Source organism: Gadus morhua, chromosome 14 (genome assembly GCF_902167405.1).
Source record: "Gadus morhua chromosome 14, gadMor3.0, whole genome shotgun sequence".
Taxonomy (NCBI): Eukaryota; Metazoa; Chordata; class Actinopteri; order Gadiformes; family Gadidae; genus Gadus; species Gadus morhua.
Genome location: NC_044061.1, coordinates 22,614,734 through 22,633,052, shown reverse-complemented (window position 1 = coordinate 22,633,052; position 18,319 = coordinate 22,614,734). Strand labels below are relative to the sequence as shown.

At 45.5% G+C, this 18,319-nt stretch overlaps 2 protein-coding genes across 2 annotated transcripts in view; one reads left to right on the top strand and one right to left on the bottom strand.

Moving 5' to 3' along the window:
* Positions 1-5,192, top strand: part of LOC115558780 (protein FAM92B-like) — a 5,250-nt gene extending 58 nt beyond the window's left edge. Inside the window, exons 1-9 of the mRNA XM_030377226.1 lie at positions 1-289; positions 1,177-1,411; positions 1,879-1,947; positions 2,038-2,139; positions 2,679-2,684; positions 2,794-2,898; positions 3,253-3,366; positions 4,023-4,286; positions 4,611-5,192. The exon at positions 1-289 is cut by the window's left edge and continues 58 nt beyond it. Of these exons, the coding sequence (XP_030233086.1) occupies positions 270-289; positions 1,177-1,411; positions 1,879-1,947; positions 2,038-2,139; positions 2,679-2,684; positions 2,794-2,898; positions 3,253-3,366; positions 4,023-4,286; positions 4,611-4,799 (1,104 nt within the window). The 5' untranslated portion in view covers positions 1-269 and the 3' untranslated portion in view covers positions 4,800-5,192. The remainder of the gene's footprint in view (positions 290-1,176; positions 1,412-1,878; positions 1,948-2,037; positions 2,140-2,678; positions 2,685-2,793; positions 2,899-3,252; positions 3,367-4,022; positions 4,287-4,610) is intronic.
* Positions 5,193-13,762: 8,570 nt separating this feature from the next.
* LOC115558782 (protein phosphatase 1 regulatory subunit 3E) lies at positions 13,763-18,068 on the bottom strand. Its single transcript, XM_030377228.1, has one exon. It carries the CDS (start codon positions 17,757-17,759, stop codon positions 16,833-16,835), a length of 927 nt encoding a protein of 308 aa, XP_030233088.1. The 5' UTR covers positions 17,760-18,068; the 3' UTR covers positions 13,763-16,832.
* Positions 18,069-18,319: the final 251 nt, after the last annotated feature.

The window sequence follows — 18,319 nt, the reverse complement described above, 5'->3', positions numbered from 1 at the left end:
CTTTACCAGACTCCTTGGTAGTCCTTAGAGATGGGATTACAGTTTATTCACGGTTTAAGCCTGCTCTGAGTTGTTCTAGCGAACGTCAACACGCAACATGTTACTCTGCTGCCCCCTTTTGGCCAGGAGCACTAACTACACCATTTGCTACTTTAGGACACCTTTTTTTTGTTGATGTGGCTTCCATAGCAACCATCTTCCGGTTACCTGTTGCAGGCTAGACCAACATCGACGAGAGGGTACCAGGAAGAGAACTCCATGCAACAAACATGAACAGCCCTTTCTCAAGGTAATTTCGCTGTAAATTTCACTAATATTCTCCTGGTAAAGGGTTTACCTGGTAACCATGAAGAGAGTCAAAACACAGATCTAGGAGAAAAGGATGCTGTAAACATTATGCTTTGAATGGTATATGTTACATTGACAACGGCAATGCAAAAAGGTCTATCAAAGTCTGTGGCTCTGTGCATATGTGTGCATTGATGCATAAATAAACAGAAATGAATTCCATGGGGGAATAATAGTGCAGTGGTGTCCAGGTTTTCTTTCCCCACACACAGCCTAAAGGAAGTGCATCGATCCCCAATGCAGACACAACTGAGCCAGATACCCTAACATCTTCCTGCTCCTATAAACACATCTCTGTGAATCTCTTTGGATTAAAACATCTGCCAAAACCAACACCCAGATGCTAAGAATTTGCTTAGAATTAGATGCTTAGAATTAATTAATTGTAAATGTGACTTATTTTATTCATTTTGCCTAATTGTATCGTTCTGTACTTATTGGACCGTGGATCAGAGACAAAAGCGATTTTGTTTCCTCTATTAGTCTTGCACATAAATGGGAATGGCAATAAAGCTGAGTTTGAACTTTGAACTTAACTGATCAGCCACATCTAATGTCTTGAGACCTTTTATTTATTTTTTTATTTACTCATCCTCCTTTATGTTTTTATTAACTGTATTCTGACCACATACAATGTCAGCTATGGACTAGCTTACGTTTAGTAAACGTTTAATTGGATTATCATGTTGGGTTGCCATAATGTATTTTTTTATGTCATTTTTACTGCTTGTTGTCAAATATGCTGTATGTTGCCTTGGACAAAGGCGTCTTCCAAATGAAAGTAAAGTAAAGTAACTAATACGTCAGTGTGCCGTGTGTTGTGAGCAGAGACGTCCAGGTGAAGGGCATGGAACAGACGGTGAACCACGCGGAGAAGTACCTGGGCCACTTCTGCACCCTGCTGGCCTCCTACACCCGCAAGACAGCCAAGCTGAGGGACAAGGCCGACCTGCTGGTCACACAGCTCTTTGAGTTCTCCAGCACAGAGGACCCAGAGTTCCAGATCGGCTTCAAGAACCTGGCCGAGGACCTGGCCATGGTGCAGGACTATCGGCAAGCCCAGGTACAGTAGGGGAGGGCGGGCGAGGCCAGGATGGATCAACCTGAATAAACTTAAATAAACATAAATTAAACGAAGTAAAATAAACTACAAACATGTCAGCCAGGCAGACATGTTTGTAGTTTATTTATGCTTGTAGTTTATTTTTTGATTCGACTAATTGCGAATAGGATGTCTGTTAATGAGACGGGTTTGAGCATTCTCATTAACAGATCACACAGATAAAACTACAAACACGTCTCCCCGACTTCATGAGCCAGCAGAAATTATTGAAGTTTATTAATGTATAATTTTCTAATTGCGAATGTGATGTTTGTTCAGGAGACGGGTTCGAATGCTCTCATGAACAGTTAAATCAACTGCAAACAGAACAGATCTTAGAAATAAGCTCCAAACATGTCTCTCCGGCTTACAGGGCCGGGGATTGCTAAAGTGAGTGTCCGTTCATGAGATGGGTTTGAACTTGACAGGTCGAGAGGTTGGAGACGAGAGTTGTCTCCCCACTGAAGGGCTATGGGGACATCATCAAAACGAAGAGGGTGAGTGTGCAGGTTTGAGGAGAACAAGTGTGTTGAAGTGGTTCAAGGTGAGGGTGAGACACGATCCTCCATCGTCTTACTTCTCCCCAGGCTGAGCTGAAGAAGTTCAGCGCCGATCGCAACAGAGAGCTAAAGGAGATTCAGAAACTGGAGAAAATACGGCTGAGGAACCCAGCGGATAGGCAGAGCATTGTATCCTTTTTCATTAATGAGGGGACAGTATTACGTTCATAGCACTTGGTTGTAATTATGTAGGGTTTAAACTTGTAGAGGCCAATATATATATATGTGTGTGTGTGTGTGTGTGTGTGTGTGTGCAGGGGCGCCGAAAAGGGGGGTAAAGGAGACGGATTCTAGGGGCCCATGATGGAGGGGGGCCCAGAGAGGCCCCTAATGATGATGAAATTATAATACAGAAAAAATAATGACACTAAGTAAAGATTCTTTTCATGGGGCCCAAAATCCCTAGCGGCGCCCCTGTGTGTGTGTGTGTGTGGTGTGTGTGTGTGTGTGTGTGTGTCTGTGTGTGTGTGTGTGTGGTGTGTGTGTGTGTGTGTGTGTGTGTGTGTGTGTGTGTGTGTGTGTGTGTGTGCGTATGTATTTCTGTATGGAGGAAGAAACAGCCATAAACAAGAGACAGTTAAACAAAAGGGAATGGCTCAAGGAAAGTCCAAGACGTTAAAAAATCGATAAAAAGATGTGACCTTTTCTTCCTTGACAAGAGCCCTCAGTCACAGGTAATCTCCCCTGGATGCTGGTCCCTTCGGTAGCCCAGGTCACAGGATGAATTAAGACCCTTGTCTGTGGGAGAACGAGGCGTGTGTTGTAACGTGTTTTACCCGACAGGCAGAGGTGAGTGCGCAGAAGGCCTCCAACAACGCCCAGCGCAGCACCCGGCAGCTCGAAGACACCATCACAGACTTCCAGAGGCAGAAGCTGGAGGACCTCAAGGCAAGTCTGGAGCCGGAGACGCACACCGCGCTCACACTGTACACGTCTGTCGACTAATCTCATTGACTTTGCAAGGGGGGCGCTCTCGAAATGCATTGTGGGTCAATCCGTTCTGTTGGCTCCGTTGCCTGCGTCAAAAAGTGGAGAAATGTTCAACGTTTCAGGCAGTGACGGATCCGTCGGCCAATCAGGTCGTGTCACCCTTACGTCCGACACACGCCTTGTCATCCGTCGACGGACAAGTACAATGTGAACGCGGTGTCGGCCCCCCGCTGGGGGGGGCTGGGGATGGGAGGAGGTCACTGCAGGGGCCGTCGAGGAATCACAACGGTGCTGGGCTCTTGTTTTGGGCAGAGGGTCTTCACTGACTTCGTCACGGTGGAGATGCTGTTCCACTCCAAGGCGCTGGAGGTCTACGCGCACACCCTGCAGAACCTGGAGACCATGGACGTTTACAAGGACCTGGAGGTAGCCCCGCACGCACGTTGACTTTACAATGCATGACGACCATCTTGTATGTGTTCATGCTAGGGTAATGGTCCATTCACATCTTAAAGGTGACATATTATACCACCAGGTGTGGGTTTGACTAGCCGTCACAGGCCCTTTTGAAAATCTGCCTCTTGTGACATCACAAGTGAGCATGTCCACCTAGATGTGTGCTGGATAGATGAGCAGCATTTGCTACAGTCCACTGGGTAGGCTGGTAGACTGATCTATGCTGCACGCATCTAGGTTGACACGCCCACTTGTGATGTCAGAAGAAGCAGAATTTCAAAACCGCTTGTAACGGCTAATCACACTCACACCTGGTGGTATAATATGTCATCTTTAATTCTACACAAGACGTAAGAGAACTGCCTGAACTTATGTTGTGTGTGTGATTTTAGATATTTATGGACGTTTACCGTAGGATGAACACATATATGGTAAAGGTCCATAAATATCTTAAATCATCGCAAGACATGAGAGAAAGTTCCTGAACTGATGTTGTGTGTGTGGTTCTGTTTACTTCTGCACTCATTTTCATCGACTCAGTCAGAACCATAGCACCTTTCCGGATTTTGTACCACAAAGGGCAATGCCATGCCTCTGGCCCAACATCCTCCTTCCCCACCCTCCAGCTGTTCAACGGAAGGTTCCGGATGTCGGACGCCATGTCCGGGCCTCTAGACGCCATGCTGACCAGCCGATCCACGTCCTCCATGAGCCCCGCTGCCAGCCCCACCAGGATGGCCTCCATGGCCAAGAGTCTTAGTCCCAGCCTGGCCTCCACCAACAACCACAGCTTCCTGGCGTCCACCAGGGGTCAGAGCTTAGGCTCCACCCTGGCCTCCAGAAAGGGCCGCAGACAACGACAAGAACAAAACCAAGCGCCACTGGGGAGGGTGAGATCCCGTTGCCTCATCACAACCAGAGGGTCATTGAGGGTTTCCTGGTCCGCCTAGCATAGGAGGTAGCGCGGGTTACCTTGTAACTGGAAGGTTGTTTGATCCCCGGCTCCTCCTAGCTGAGTGTCGAGGTGTTCCCTGAGCAAGACACGTCCCCCTAGCCGCTCCCAACGAGTTGGTTGTTACCTTGCATGGATGACCCCGCCGTGAATGTGTGTATGACCATCGCTTTGGATAAAAGGCCAACTGCCCTAAATGAAATGTGAGTGTTACCTGAAAACAGTCTGACTATCTTTTTCTTAATGAATCGTGTTTCATCAGCAGCTCTTCCCCAGCAAACTCCAGCGTCAGAAAGGAATGGAGGAGGAGGAAGAGGACGAGGTCGAGGAGGAAGAAGAGGAGGAGGAAGATGACGAAGAAATGTACGAGTCAGAGATGGATGAGGCTCAGCAGACCCATAGGCAATCTTACTCATCTCAGTACGTCCAGAGTCGTCGACAGTTTAGATAACAGGACTCACAGTCAAACATGGAGGCAAAATGACGGATGGACACAGGCAGTATATGTTGCATTAGGTTTCATAGTTAAGGCTTTGTTGGCAAGCTTTGGAGATCAGCCATTAGTCTTGCAATGGAACTGTATGTTATGATCACATTCATTCTCTAAACTGCATGGATTTATGAATCACAGAGAAAAACCATTGTAAAATAAAACTGAATTGTGCCTAAAATGTTTTTGAAACAATATAAACGACTCTTTTCTTCCTGTTTAATTGCAACAGCTGCTTCTCATGAATAAAATGTTATTATGTTGTAGCTAGCCAGGCTGTAAAATGTAAAAGTAGAATGAAAACATCCTGGTGTTTGCAATAAATCGGAGTAAAAACCTCCTCGTAATCGTCTTGCCATTTCAGTGAATGGGTTCTGTTCTTACATGCATTTATTTAACGTTAAGCTCACAGCACTACACTGCGCTCTGTTATGTTTGTGATTCATGCTGATGAATTATTCATGGCTTGCCCTTCTTCAACCACATTTTGTCATTCAGTCTGTCATCGCATTCCTTATTAACTATAAAAGCATGTCAGCACTGATCCCTCACACACACACACACACACACACACACACACACACACACACACACACACACACACACACACACACACACACACACACACACACACACAGAAAGAATGACCAACAGACACACACCCACACAGACAACTAGACAGACAGACACGAACATTTCAAAGACATGAATTTTAATGCCGAGGTAGTGCTGCCAGCTAAATATAATAAACGATGAGCTTCTGTAATCCATCATGCTCGTTCACCAAAGACTTTTCCCAAAAGTTCAGTTATACTGGCTGATTGGTTGTCAAAGCGTCAGGCAAGTCACGATGACTTTACATTCCATTACATCTTGTTTGAGGCACAAAGTATGCGCAGCATGTGGAATGCTGCGCAGGGTGTTGTCTGCAAAGCCGTCAGGGCCATGCGCTTGATGTGCAGAGATCTTTAGTTGTGATGAGTCTTCTAATTGCTGTCAATCTGTCTGTGCTTGTGCGTGTGTGTCTCTGTGGCGTGTGAGATTGTCGCTTCACTCCTCGTCTACATCTGACGACTGTCAGGCTGTGATGGGGGAACAACAGCGTAGACACAGGCAGAGGCTCACCAGAGGCTGTTCCTCCTCTCCGCCTCGTTCATTTAAATGCCTGAATCACCTCCCTATAGAGCCCCACACATTAGCATAACTTCTAAATCTTCCAGAATGTTCACTTAGTGAATATATATACTCACATTAAAGAGCGTCTGTTATTGTATCTGTCGACTGGGACAAGTGAAGTGGTGGTGCTTTCCCTAACGCACCCATCAGAGCTAGGCAGGGGTAAGGAGTGAGTGTTGATCTTGATGGGTATTTGATCTCAGCCATCACCCAACATGATGACGTCAGACAGGCAAATGGTGATTCAACACCTGGGATTGAAATGTAACTACTATGAGATGTTTTATGCTGATAATAACTGTGGTGTTGGCAAGGTCTGGAAAAGAGGAACAAAGGAGCAATATAAGCGATCATTCAGCGCTGTTGTATCCATCTGCATGAGGCTCTCTGTGATTTGTTCGGATGCTAACACCCTGCACACCAGTGGCTACAAAACCTGTTGCCAAACCATTCTGAGCATATGGTCTCTTAATCATTGAAACCCTTTACCAGGGAGGCTGTCCTGTTCGGGTTTCCTGCAGGATATATCATGATGCCGTCCTGCCTCGGCCCCATCTGGGCTTATGGTCACCTTTGCTCCATCGCATTTCAATGTCAGACTGTCCGGTTTATTCAACACAATTCAATTGAATTTCCTTGAATGTTTTGCGAAGAGGTTGTTATACTCTCTCTGTCTCTCTCTGTCTCTCTCTGTCTCTCTCTGTGTCTCTCTCTTTATATAGATCTTAATATACTTATAAAGATATATATAGCACAGACATCTATATTCGGAGCACATCCTAGAGGGCCTTATATGAGCAGACTGCATGAATAGATATTTTCCCTTCCTAGAGTGTGCACACACACACACACACACACACCACACACCACACACACACAACACACACACACACACACACACAGCACACACACACACACACACACACAAACACACACACCACCAACACACCAGGGCCTGATGTGATGAGAGGAAGAGGGGAAGACAGCAGAAATAAGAGGGACAGAAAGAGGGAGAGAGGGAGGGAGGGAGATGAAAGGTGAAGAGAGAGGGACGAGATTGGGCGCAGGGCCCCTGAAGCAGATGGAATTAGTGGTGCTGTGGCTGATTACAGGGCCCTCGAGACTGGAGCATTAGCCTGTGTTGCCTTATTTCCAGCACGCCTGCACTGCGTGCTTTGTTCTTCATAATGTGCCAACCTGGGAAGCATCTTCACCACACGCAAAGGTTTTTAATTGGGCTCACAGAACATTACAATTAATTTACCGCTTTTGAACAGTTTTTGTTTTCTTCATTATTAGTGTGTTTACAAGAAAAGTGCTGACTATGATATAGGAGCATAATGTGAAAGAATCAATTAGTTGACTACCTATTTGCAGTCATCAGCATCAAATGTTAGGTTTTGGTATATGTAATAACGGGTTGTGATTAAATCTGCAGCTGAATTCTCCACAGGTCTGGTGAAACGATTTTCGCGAATATAGGTTTTTGTTGCCGCTCACAGCCACAAGAGGGCGGCCGTGTGTAGAATCAAACCTCGAGATGTGCTGCATAATGCAGAGAGCGCACGTGCATGAAATTGCATTGAGTATTGTGCGTGTACTGCGTCAACACGCCTCAGTACTGTCCAAAGATAAGGATGTGCAAAAGGCCTGCGCTTAGTGTGCTTAATTGTATTAAGAGTAAAATGGACCAAAAAAGCATCGCGGTCACACACTGCCTCCATGAGAGAGAGAGAGAGAGAGAGAGAGGAGAGAAGAGAGAGATGAGAGAGAGAGAGAGAGAGGAGAGAGAGAGAGAGAGAGAGAGAAGAGAGAGAGAGAGAGAGAGAGGGGTAGGGAAGAGAGTAGAGAGAGCGAGGGGGGTGGTAGGGATGAGAGAAGAGAGAGAGAGAGAGAGAGAGAGAGAGAGAGGAGATAGAGAGAGCGAGAGAGAAGAGAGAGAGAGATGAGAGAAGAGACGAGAGAGAGAGAGCGAGAAGATGAGAGAGAGAGAGAGAGAGGATGAGATGAGACGAGAGAAGAGAGAGAGAGAGGGGGGGGGGGGGGGGGGGGGGGGGGGGGGGGGGGGGGGGAGAGAGAGAGAGAGAGGAGAGAGAGAGAGAGAGGGGTAGGGAGAGAGAGAGGGGGGAGAGAGAGAGAGAGTGAGAGAGAGACCAATGGGGGTGTGCTCTCGGTCTGAAAGCCAGACACAGAGTGGTGTTGAGAATGGTTAACATCATATTTTATGAGGGCTGCTGTGTGTGCACTGGTTGCCCCAGGGGGCCAAACACATGGCCAGAGATGTACAGAGCTCTAGCCCCAACATGATAATGTATGATACTGTAGGTACGGTAGGTATCACAGGTGTGGGAAAGGATGACGCATACACAACAACCCAATTGCACAGAGGTGTGTGATCACAGTGCTGCACGTGTGTGCACGCATGCATCCATGCACACGCAAACAGACACGCATGCATAGACAGTGGAATGGCTAATTTGTCTTTGTTGGAGCTTGATGGTTCTAATTAAAGGACGATCCTATCGTGTTTTAAAAAAAGATCCTGTTCTTTGTCAATGACTGGCCTTCCACGGTGAGCCTGTTCTGCCAAGCATCCATGAATATTTAGAGGGACACTTTTCATTTGCGCCTCGTGTTGCAAATAAAGGAAATGGAGCGAGGATGGGACCCTTTACTCTGACAGCGTTGTCACGTTTCTGTGCTCACATGTGCCTCAGCCTCCTCCAATCCCTGCGCAGTATGGGGCGTTTTGTTGGGGGTGACGAGGTTGGGGGGGGGGGGGGGTGGATGACGTCAGGCTGCGTGACAGACCACCACTGGCACCCCAGGAGGGTCGAGCCGTACCCTGGCCTGAGGTCACGTTGACGAGCCCAGAGGAACATACAGACAGACAGCCAGGCATCAGGTTCCGGGCCAAACATAGACTAGACTAGAGCAGAGACAAGAGATACAGACCCAGGTAGAGGAGGCCAGATAGCATTAGCAGCGTATCACATAGTGTCAGCGATGATGACACTGATTAGAGGTGACCTTGTGTTGGCTCCCGACACTTCCTGTCAACACCCACTGACAACACACACGCACACATGCACACACACGCACACAGACACACGCACACACACGCACACAGACACACGCGCACACACACACACACACACACACACACACACACACCACACACACACACACACACGCACACAGACACACGCACAGTCGCACACACACACACACACACACAACACACACACACACACACACACACACACACACACACACACACACACCACACACACACACACACACACACACACCAACAGAGACACACACACACACACACACACACACACATTCACACACACACACACACACACACACACACACACACACACACACACACACACACACACAGATACACACTTACAAACACAAACACACACACACACGTCTCTCATCCCCTCTTCATTATCTAGCTCGATTAGCTTTTGATCCAAAAGTATATAGTCAGGCGAAGACGGACATGGGTAGGCTACAACAGATAAAGACCACAGAACAACAAATAGGCTGTAGTAAAATTAATGAGATACAGGGTGGCAAACAACATAGCACACACACGGTAATACAAAGTTGTATCTTTGATAAATGGATCAAAACAGTAACCTTTGTATTTATAGTTCAAGGATATCAGCACTAATATAACATGCACACTGTTATCCTCTTTATAACTGTTTTATCACATCCATAAACTCATGTAGAACATTTCTTCCCTTTTACTCCCCTCAAAACAGACTTGATTTGTTCTCTCATCCCACTAAACACAGCCTTCCCCTTAATGAAGACACGGCCCTTTGGTAAATGTCGCCCAAATCTGCCGGGAGGGTTGGGTCCCTTATCACACCAGCCCCTGAGAGATGAGGATTGCCTTTGGTTTTGGCAGGAGAGGCGTCACCTGTTTGTGTTCTTATCTGGATGAGGCATGGAGGGTGGGTGTTCTGTCAACGCCGGAGAGTGATGAGGCTGACGCTGTTAAAAAGAACCAGACTTTATCGTCTCAAACCACCTGCATGTATAATGGGAGTCTGATGGCAGTGTGTGTGTGTGTGTGTGTGTGTGTGTGTGTGTGTGTGTGATGGCTGTGTGTGTGTGCGCGTGTGTGTGTGTGATGGCTGTGTGTGTGTGTGTGTGTGTGTGTGTGTGTGTGTGTGTGTGTGTGTGTGTGTGTGTGTGTGTGTGTGTGATGGCTGTATGTGTGTATGACGGCTGTGTTTGTGTGTGTGTGTGCGTGGGTGTGTCTGTATGACGGCTGTGTGTGTGTGTGTGTGTGTGTGTGTGTGCGTGTGAATGATGGCTCTTTGTGTGTATGATGGCTGTGTGTTTGTATGATGGCTGTGCGTGTGCTTGTGTGTGAAAAGGCTGCTTCTCATGTGTTTAGGGTTATATGGGATCATCAATGTGACTCAATCTCACTCTCTCACTCTCACTTCATGCTCTGAAGGAGGGCAGCAGGGAGCGGAAGTGGAGGTGGAAGTGGTCTACATAGCGGTCCTTTATTTATGAGCTATTATTATATGTAGCTATTATATATGAGTTACATGTATTTACAACAGAAAAATCCTGCTGAGAGACCCACTGAATCACTGGAGACGAAACAGTCCAGAGGGGTCAAAAGGTGACCTGAGGACAGTTTGGAAGGCAGAGACAGGGGGGCGGAGGAGTTGGAATTATGGGATGGACAAAAAGGTTGATGAGGCAGACTGTGACTGAGACTCCAGCCATTTTGATATCAAGATTGAATGAGGTTGAAATGTAATTAAGGGAGGACACACTAATAAGCTTCTATTTGCCCTGGTTGCCAACGCAACCGTAATCGGGAAAATGTGGAACATGGATGAATGATCATTCGAAACAGAGCCCGTCCAGAAGTAAACCGAAAAAACAAATATGTTCTCCTGCACTGCTGTGAACCCATTGGTTCTCTATTCAGTATGCGGTATTCATAATTTAACACGTGCGCTATTTTTGTCTGTCTCAATTTATGCTTAACCTGGGCAGGAGGGTACTAATAGTTGTGTGTTTGTATGTGTGTGTGTGTGTGTGTGTGCATGTGTGTATGTGTGTGCTTGTGGTTCGGTGTGTGTGGGGTGCGTGTATGTTTGTGTGTATGTGTGTGTGTCTTTGTGTGTGTGTGTATGCGGGGAGGGAAGTGCGTGTGGGGGTGTATGCGTGTGTGTGTGGTCTGTCTTACATAACAGCAGGGGTTGCTGTGTGCCTGAGGTCTGTGTACTAGCCAGTGTAGCGCAGTAGGATGAGTGTGGATCCTACTGGGACTGCTGCAATCTCCTTCTGGGACCTCTGGTCCTATAGCTTTCACTGAATGACACACTTGTGTTTCCAACTCTGCTTTGTTGCTGAAATGGATCCAGCAGTGTTTGTGTGTGTGTGTATGGGTTTTTCTGTGTGTGTGTATGTGTTTTTCTGTGTGTGTGTGTGTGTGTGTGTGTGTGTGTGTGTGTGCGTGCGTGCGTGCGTGCGTGTGTGCGTGCGTGCGTGCGTGCGTGCGTGTGCATCACATGATGGAGCTGAGGTCCAATGAGAAACAGAAGGCGTCATAGAGGAGAGAGCATCTTTGATCCCCCCAAAAGAAGATTCAAGATGGAAAAGATAATCGAGGCAACCTTCAATTATTCAGACAGCCTTTATTGAAGTGAGGTGGGCCCTGCAGTCAGCCGCTAGAGACGACACTGAGTCAAACTAATATCATGGTTGACCGTCTCAATGAGTGCTCCACATTCATTATTCAGACGGGAGACGAGACACCCATTTCTGTGCACTGGTTCTGCGTTCCTGCTCCCTGCATATGTTCTTGACTTAGTCGTTAGTCGTCCTTAGTCGCTCAGTCGTTGGTCGGTGTAGCGCAGTTGGCTCCTAAGGCATTGGGTGGCCGCCCTTTGGACGATGAAACAGACCCCTTCAGGCTTACAGGAACATATCGATTCAGCGATGAGCCCGTGCTGGGTTTCTAGAGGTGAAGCAGCTTACTTGTAAGAGCTCCAACCAGGAGTGGAGCTCCGCACAGCATGGGGAATCAAACGCACAGCGCTAGACTTGCTCATTAAAAGCTGGAACTGCCTCTAGGTGTTCTCATCAAGGCTGCCCTCCTTAGAGAGAGACCATCTCAGATGGGTTTTATCACTGAACAATTTCTACTTAAATACTCATTAGTGTGTGTGTTTAAATATGCTTCACTTCCCAATGGCATGTGTTTGCAATTCCTCCTTTCATCTGCCGAGAAAGATAATGTTATAAAATGTTAGAATTCACTGAATACATTTGCTGTAGAAACTAAAGGTAAAGGTATATTGAATATAACCACCAGGCAGGCAAGATCATTACAAGAAACCAGAATCAACTATTGATACTATCAACTATGAGCTTTAAATTATTAAAGCCAGCTGGATCTCAGAATGGAAATACACTCCCGGTTACGTTGTTGACATGAACGATTGGAGTGCCCGGCTGATTGTGTGCCAGTTATTTACTATTGAGTCAGCTAGCCACCAACAAGTCCAACACCCCAGCAAATACCATATTACCAGCCCCTGCCTACTGTAGAGGTCGACTGAAATATGAGCTAGAATGTAAAATAGCTACTTGCATAACTTGTCTGTCATAGACACCAATGCTAGATCGTGTCCTGTGTATGTTTGTAGCGCAACTCAAGAGTACGACAGTGCTGCATGGGTTTCCTGCCTGAACTCCCTGTGCGGGGTAATAAATAATGTTTTTATGGGAAGAGAATGAATGCTACGTGGCCGCTGTCACGCTATTCACTTAGCTGAAAACAGACAGAAAACGATCCAAGTTCAGAGCCGAGGAAAAGGGTCCAACGTCTATCTATTATGGCACTGATAGCTCGCGCACTCTGAATATGAGCTAGTCGGCCACACCTTCCTCTGTACTATACAGAACCTGACACTGTATATAAGGGCATCCCTCTAACCAGACAGCACTAAACAGGCTGATGGCAGATTAAACTGCATCACTTCATGGCTGACTGACTATTCCCACACACACACACACACACACACACACATAAACACACACGCACACAAACACACACACACACACGCACACACACAAGCGCACACAAGCTCTCAATTCTCTTTAGATTTGTGTTGTGTTTGTATGTCAATATTGTTTTCCATGGGTTAAGTTACTCAATGACGCGTATGGGAGCAATTGCATATATATTGCATCTGATTAAACAGATGCAATATATATGCTCTCAAAGCAGTTATATTTTATAGAAGTTTTGGGCGAAAACATGAAGCTGTAAATGTTCACGCAACCACTATTTTGGATTGATGATGTTAGCAATGTGATCACGTGAACTACTGGATCATGATAACGATAATATTATTATTAAGATTATAAATCATCTGACTCCATAGCCTCACCCCCTTTGCATGAGCCCTGCCCCCACATTCAACTCAAGAGGGGGGGGCGTGGCCTCTGCTTCTGATCAATTCAAGGACATGTCTGCCGGCATGTCTGCAATGGCCGAGGACCACCCCAGAGCTGCTTTAGCTTAATTAATGGATAGCTGGAGTCCCTGGCCAAGGAGAAACGGCACAATTGAGCTAGCATAAAACTACACAGTCACAGCTCAGCTCAGCATTCACAAATAAGATCGATATTTTTGCATGATTACAAATAGAGATTACGTTCAAGAAGAATACTCAACATCAAAATTGACCATCACAAATGCCTTTATTACCAATGTTTTTGACAATATAAAGAAGATGTTTAACTGAGTCGTGGATGCAAACAGTGTTGAAAAGTTTTTACAGCAATGAAAATTAAAAAATTAAAACAGTAAAATCCAAAAAAGGGGCTTGCATAGGTTTACAATAAAATAGTCACTGGCAAGCCTAAAAGTGTTTCATCAGTGACAAAAAAGGGTTAGAAATTCAAAGGGTTAAACATGGGTCAACTTCACATTGTGAGGCAAATAGCAAGGTCTGAGCAGGAAACAAAACAAACCTTGGTTCGAATGTTCACTAGCCACATGATGGTGTCCCTGTCTTCATTCCATGTTCACTCAAATCCCATCAGGTAAATATACTTCTCAGTTCCCCAACAATCTTCACTGTCACTCTCCTCAAAAACGTACTCAAACTAAAGTGCTTTTCGCATCCTTTTTCAATTCAGGTACGACTTTCTATTCATATGCATCATCAATATTTCATTCTATGCTTTATTTACCAATATTCCTTTGTGTTTAAATTTTGCCGTGAAGGCTTCAAATAGCTATCATATAATACTATATGTATATTATCGACAAAGCATCTCATTCTTTTTAAAAGTCTTGGTTATCATATGCATTAAGAACTGTGCTTTAGTATCATCATGCTTGGCCTTCACAGTTTTTTGTATCCAACATCTCACTTTCCCGTCCCCATTGCACTCTCCTTTTTAAAATGATTTGAGTGTACACAACATTGCACATCACCAAAAACACATTCAATGTGAAAACAGACATTTACATATACATATTTATATATGAGTATGCCGAATGTGATTTCCTGTAAACACAAAGAGGAATGACTTGTCGCTTTTTAAACCAGAAGCCCTTTTCTCTTTCCTACATCAAGGGGCACATCCAAACCAGGTGCTTCTTGTAAAATTATCTTAAATGGAATTGCAGGATCTTTATTTTGGCCTGATAACATGTTATGGGTTATTGGCATACTATAACAACCATCTAATTCCAAACTAGCACCAGAATCGGTATTGAAGAACTGGTATTAAATATGCCCCATAGGACACTCAGAAGACACATTATATAGTGTTGCGGAAAACAATATATTAAAGCTTGCCATTCATATTCAGCATTGGTTCAATTGTTGTCATCACAGCCCGGTAGCAATTCTGGATTATTCCCGGCAGCCTCAGCCCAAACCACATATAGGCGAATACTCTGGTTAATAGCATAAGCATACAAGATGAAAGGTAGACAGAAGTGTGACCGCGTAATACACAACAAAGTGATGATGCCAGAATATTTGATATTCAAAGCATAACACCAGACTAGAATGGCCAACATCAACACAGTGTTTTGCTGTTAGAAGGACGGGCTAGGTCACCTGACGCCCAACAGTTTTGCAGTCCAGACGCACCACAACGAACCGTGTTAGCTTTGGAGGTATCTCATAGAGATTTCAAGTCAAATGACTTTTTGAATGTGTTCCAAAATCTAAGTGGAACTATTGGAACACTTTTTTCCACATGGTTCTAAAGGCTTAGAATAAACAACATCCCCCCCGAAGTGAGAAGAGGATGTAGCAAGATGCCAAATGGATGTTGACATTAGGGCCGGATTGCCTAATGTTGAAAGATGTAATCTGGTGGCAACTCAAGACTAGAGCTCCCAAACAACGTTACGAAATTCCGAAGAAAATGTTTACTATATGGTATGTGGAGATACACAGTGATCACCGACCCAACATGTGGGTTGATGATGGCTGTCTGATTAATGTATGTCATCTTCTGTATATGGATTTGAAACATGGAACAGAAAAACACAATGCCTCCTTGGTTGCACTGTATATGACGATCACAGGAAAACAAAAGTGATCATTTTAGGAGCAGTAAATGCCACTTAATGCTTGATTCTTTGTTTATAGGCAGTTTCCTTTTAAAATGCAGAAACCAAAAGTAGACACGGTTCATTATAAGGTGGTGATGATTGCTTTGGAAAAAGTGTTTTGGAAATGTTGAGATTTGAAAAAATAGATTAACATTTAGAATGATATCATAAATGCATCTCTTTAAATAGTCTATATCCACATGAAAAGATAAACCAGGATATATACAGATGTAAGCTAGGTCCACAAGTTGTCTGAGGTAATCATCCATGCAACTACATTTCAGTTCAATAGGGGAACAGGTGTCCAAAACAATAACAATAGACACAAAACGAAATGTGTAGGCCTTAAGCTAGATTGGTTTATCAGAATATGGAGGCCTAACACATTAAGCCACATGTTAAACAACACTTTCAAGAACATTAGGAATAGACCAATATCACATATTACAAAAGGATGAATAAAATATGTGAACCCAAAGTAATCTGAAAAATAAATATCTGGGAATGTTTTCCTAAAATATTTTTCAATTGAACAATTCCTTTGTAAGGCATTTCAACTGTATGGCAATGGGGGACAGAACAAATACGAAAATACTATTTTCTCTATCAGTCCAATATATGTTTTGGCGTCCACCGTTTTCCTGATTTCTGGAAGAATCTGCTACAATGACCCCTGGTGAAATATTAATTTATATTGATGAACCATTTGCATTGAGAGCGGAACTTGTTGCAGAGAGAACAAACAGTGGCCCCAAACGACGATGCAGGTAAAAACCAAACCTGCGTCTCTGAAAGGGATGCCTATAGAGTTGACAGAGCCCAGCACGTTTTCCGTGGCACGTGTTTCTTTATATAACCACCTCGACGTGCACAAGGGGCACCCATCTCTAGTCTCCCGAGCCCTGAATTCAGGGTGAGGGAACAAAAGCCCGTCCCTTCCTGAATCTAGCTGGCACCTAAAGCCTATAGGTCCATTACTTTTATATTGGTCAAATATCTATTTGGAAGTGAACATACAGGATACATCGTTTTCAGTTGGTTGAAGTCGATACTATCACAGACGGACGGTGTTAGGCAGACAAGTGAAAACAAAAGTAACATCATTATCAAGCTCTGGGTGCCCGAGGATTAATTGCGTGAGCATTACGCACACATTACGCGCACGGGGTTCACTAGATAAAGTGGATCCAGCCGTTCTCCCATTCACGTGGTGGGGACATTTTAAGCCTGTGACGACGCACTTTGTAGTTTTTCCCAACATTGTTGTCCCAAAACTCCTCCCCACCTACGCAATACTTAATGGCAAACTGCAATGTCCCCCCTCCTTCGAGAAAGGTCGGGGTGATGATCTTAAAGGAGAACTTGTCGGTGACCCCATCACTGGAATCAGGTACATAGTACGCCAAACTGTCCATGAATGTGATCCAGTTGTTCAGAGAATATCTCAGATACACACTCTTCTCAAACGCCAAATTCAACACACGCACGACTCCCGATAGGCTGAATTCGTCCGCCTCAAACGTTTCCAACATTACCTTAACTTCTCTTACTTTGTGTTCGAAATCAGGTAGTCTGCCTGGGTTGGAGAACTGCAGTTCCATACAGACTGCTGATTGGCTCGGAGGACGAGGGAATTTGGTACCCACATGGTGGATGTTGAGGGGTCCCTGACATTTGGCCAGTATACGTTCTGGGACCTGTGGCAGATCTGCGTCGTCGAAATGTTTCACCGAAGTGAGCTCCAGACCCAGAGAGTCAGCGAACCGGACGGTCTTCTGACTTGTTGGGCTTCGACTGCGGGCGATCTCCAATTTAGCTCTCTCTGTGGGGGTCGGCAGGGACTTGCATCTCCGACGGAGGTTCGGACTCTGTGTAGGTTTGAGGAGAATCTCCCTTCCTCTCGGTCTCTCCTCCACCACGGGGCTTTCGATGGGCTCACAGGTCCCGTTCACGTAGTCGAAATCCTCTCCATCATCCAGCCTCGGATTGGCCGCTGCCAGGCTCCCGAACAGCCCGGCAATGCAGCTGTAGTTCCTGGGTAGGCAGGTCTTTGGAGGCAGCATGACCAGAGAGGAAGGCGGAACGGACTGGGTTTCCATTAAGGTCAGTCCCCTGTACTGCAGAGCAAAGAACGCGGTCGTGATCAATAAAAACCGGCTAGTCAGAAGACGAATTGGTCAGGTGTCAAGAGTCCCAAACGCGGATAGGTGCACCGGTTGCGTCACTGGCTGACAGTACGCGACGCTAACCAATAATGGCCAGGCTCGTTCAGCGCCCAGATGAGCGTTCATCCTGCATATCAATATCAGCTGGGATGTATTTAATTCAGAACATAATGTACTAATCTGTAGTAAATAAAGCAAATTCACCTTAAAGCATCGCTGGTCGTTTGCAACGTCTGTGTGTGTGTGTGTGTGTGTGTGTGCGTGTGTGTGTGTGTGTGTGTGTGTGTGTGTGTGTGTGTGTGTGTGTGTGTGTGTGTGTGCGTGCGTGCGTGCGTGCGTGTGCGTGTGTGCGTGTGTGGTTTGTGGGGCTACGTGCCAGAAGGAACGTACGCCATCATCAACTACAACTTCTCATTTTAGAGGCGCAACTTCCACTTGCGTCACGCTACTGATGGGCCTACTTAAAAAAAACAAATATTTGAGTATAAGACATA

What these genes read in the sequence shown, in the direction of transcription:
- LOC115558782 (XM_030377228.1), bottom strand. Translation starts at nt 17,759, where the DNA reads ATGGAAACCCAGTCCGTTCCGCCTTCCTCTCTGGTCATGCTGCCTCCA.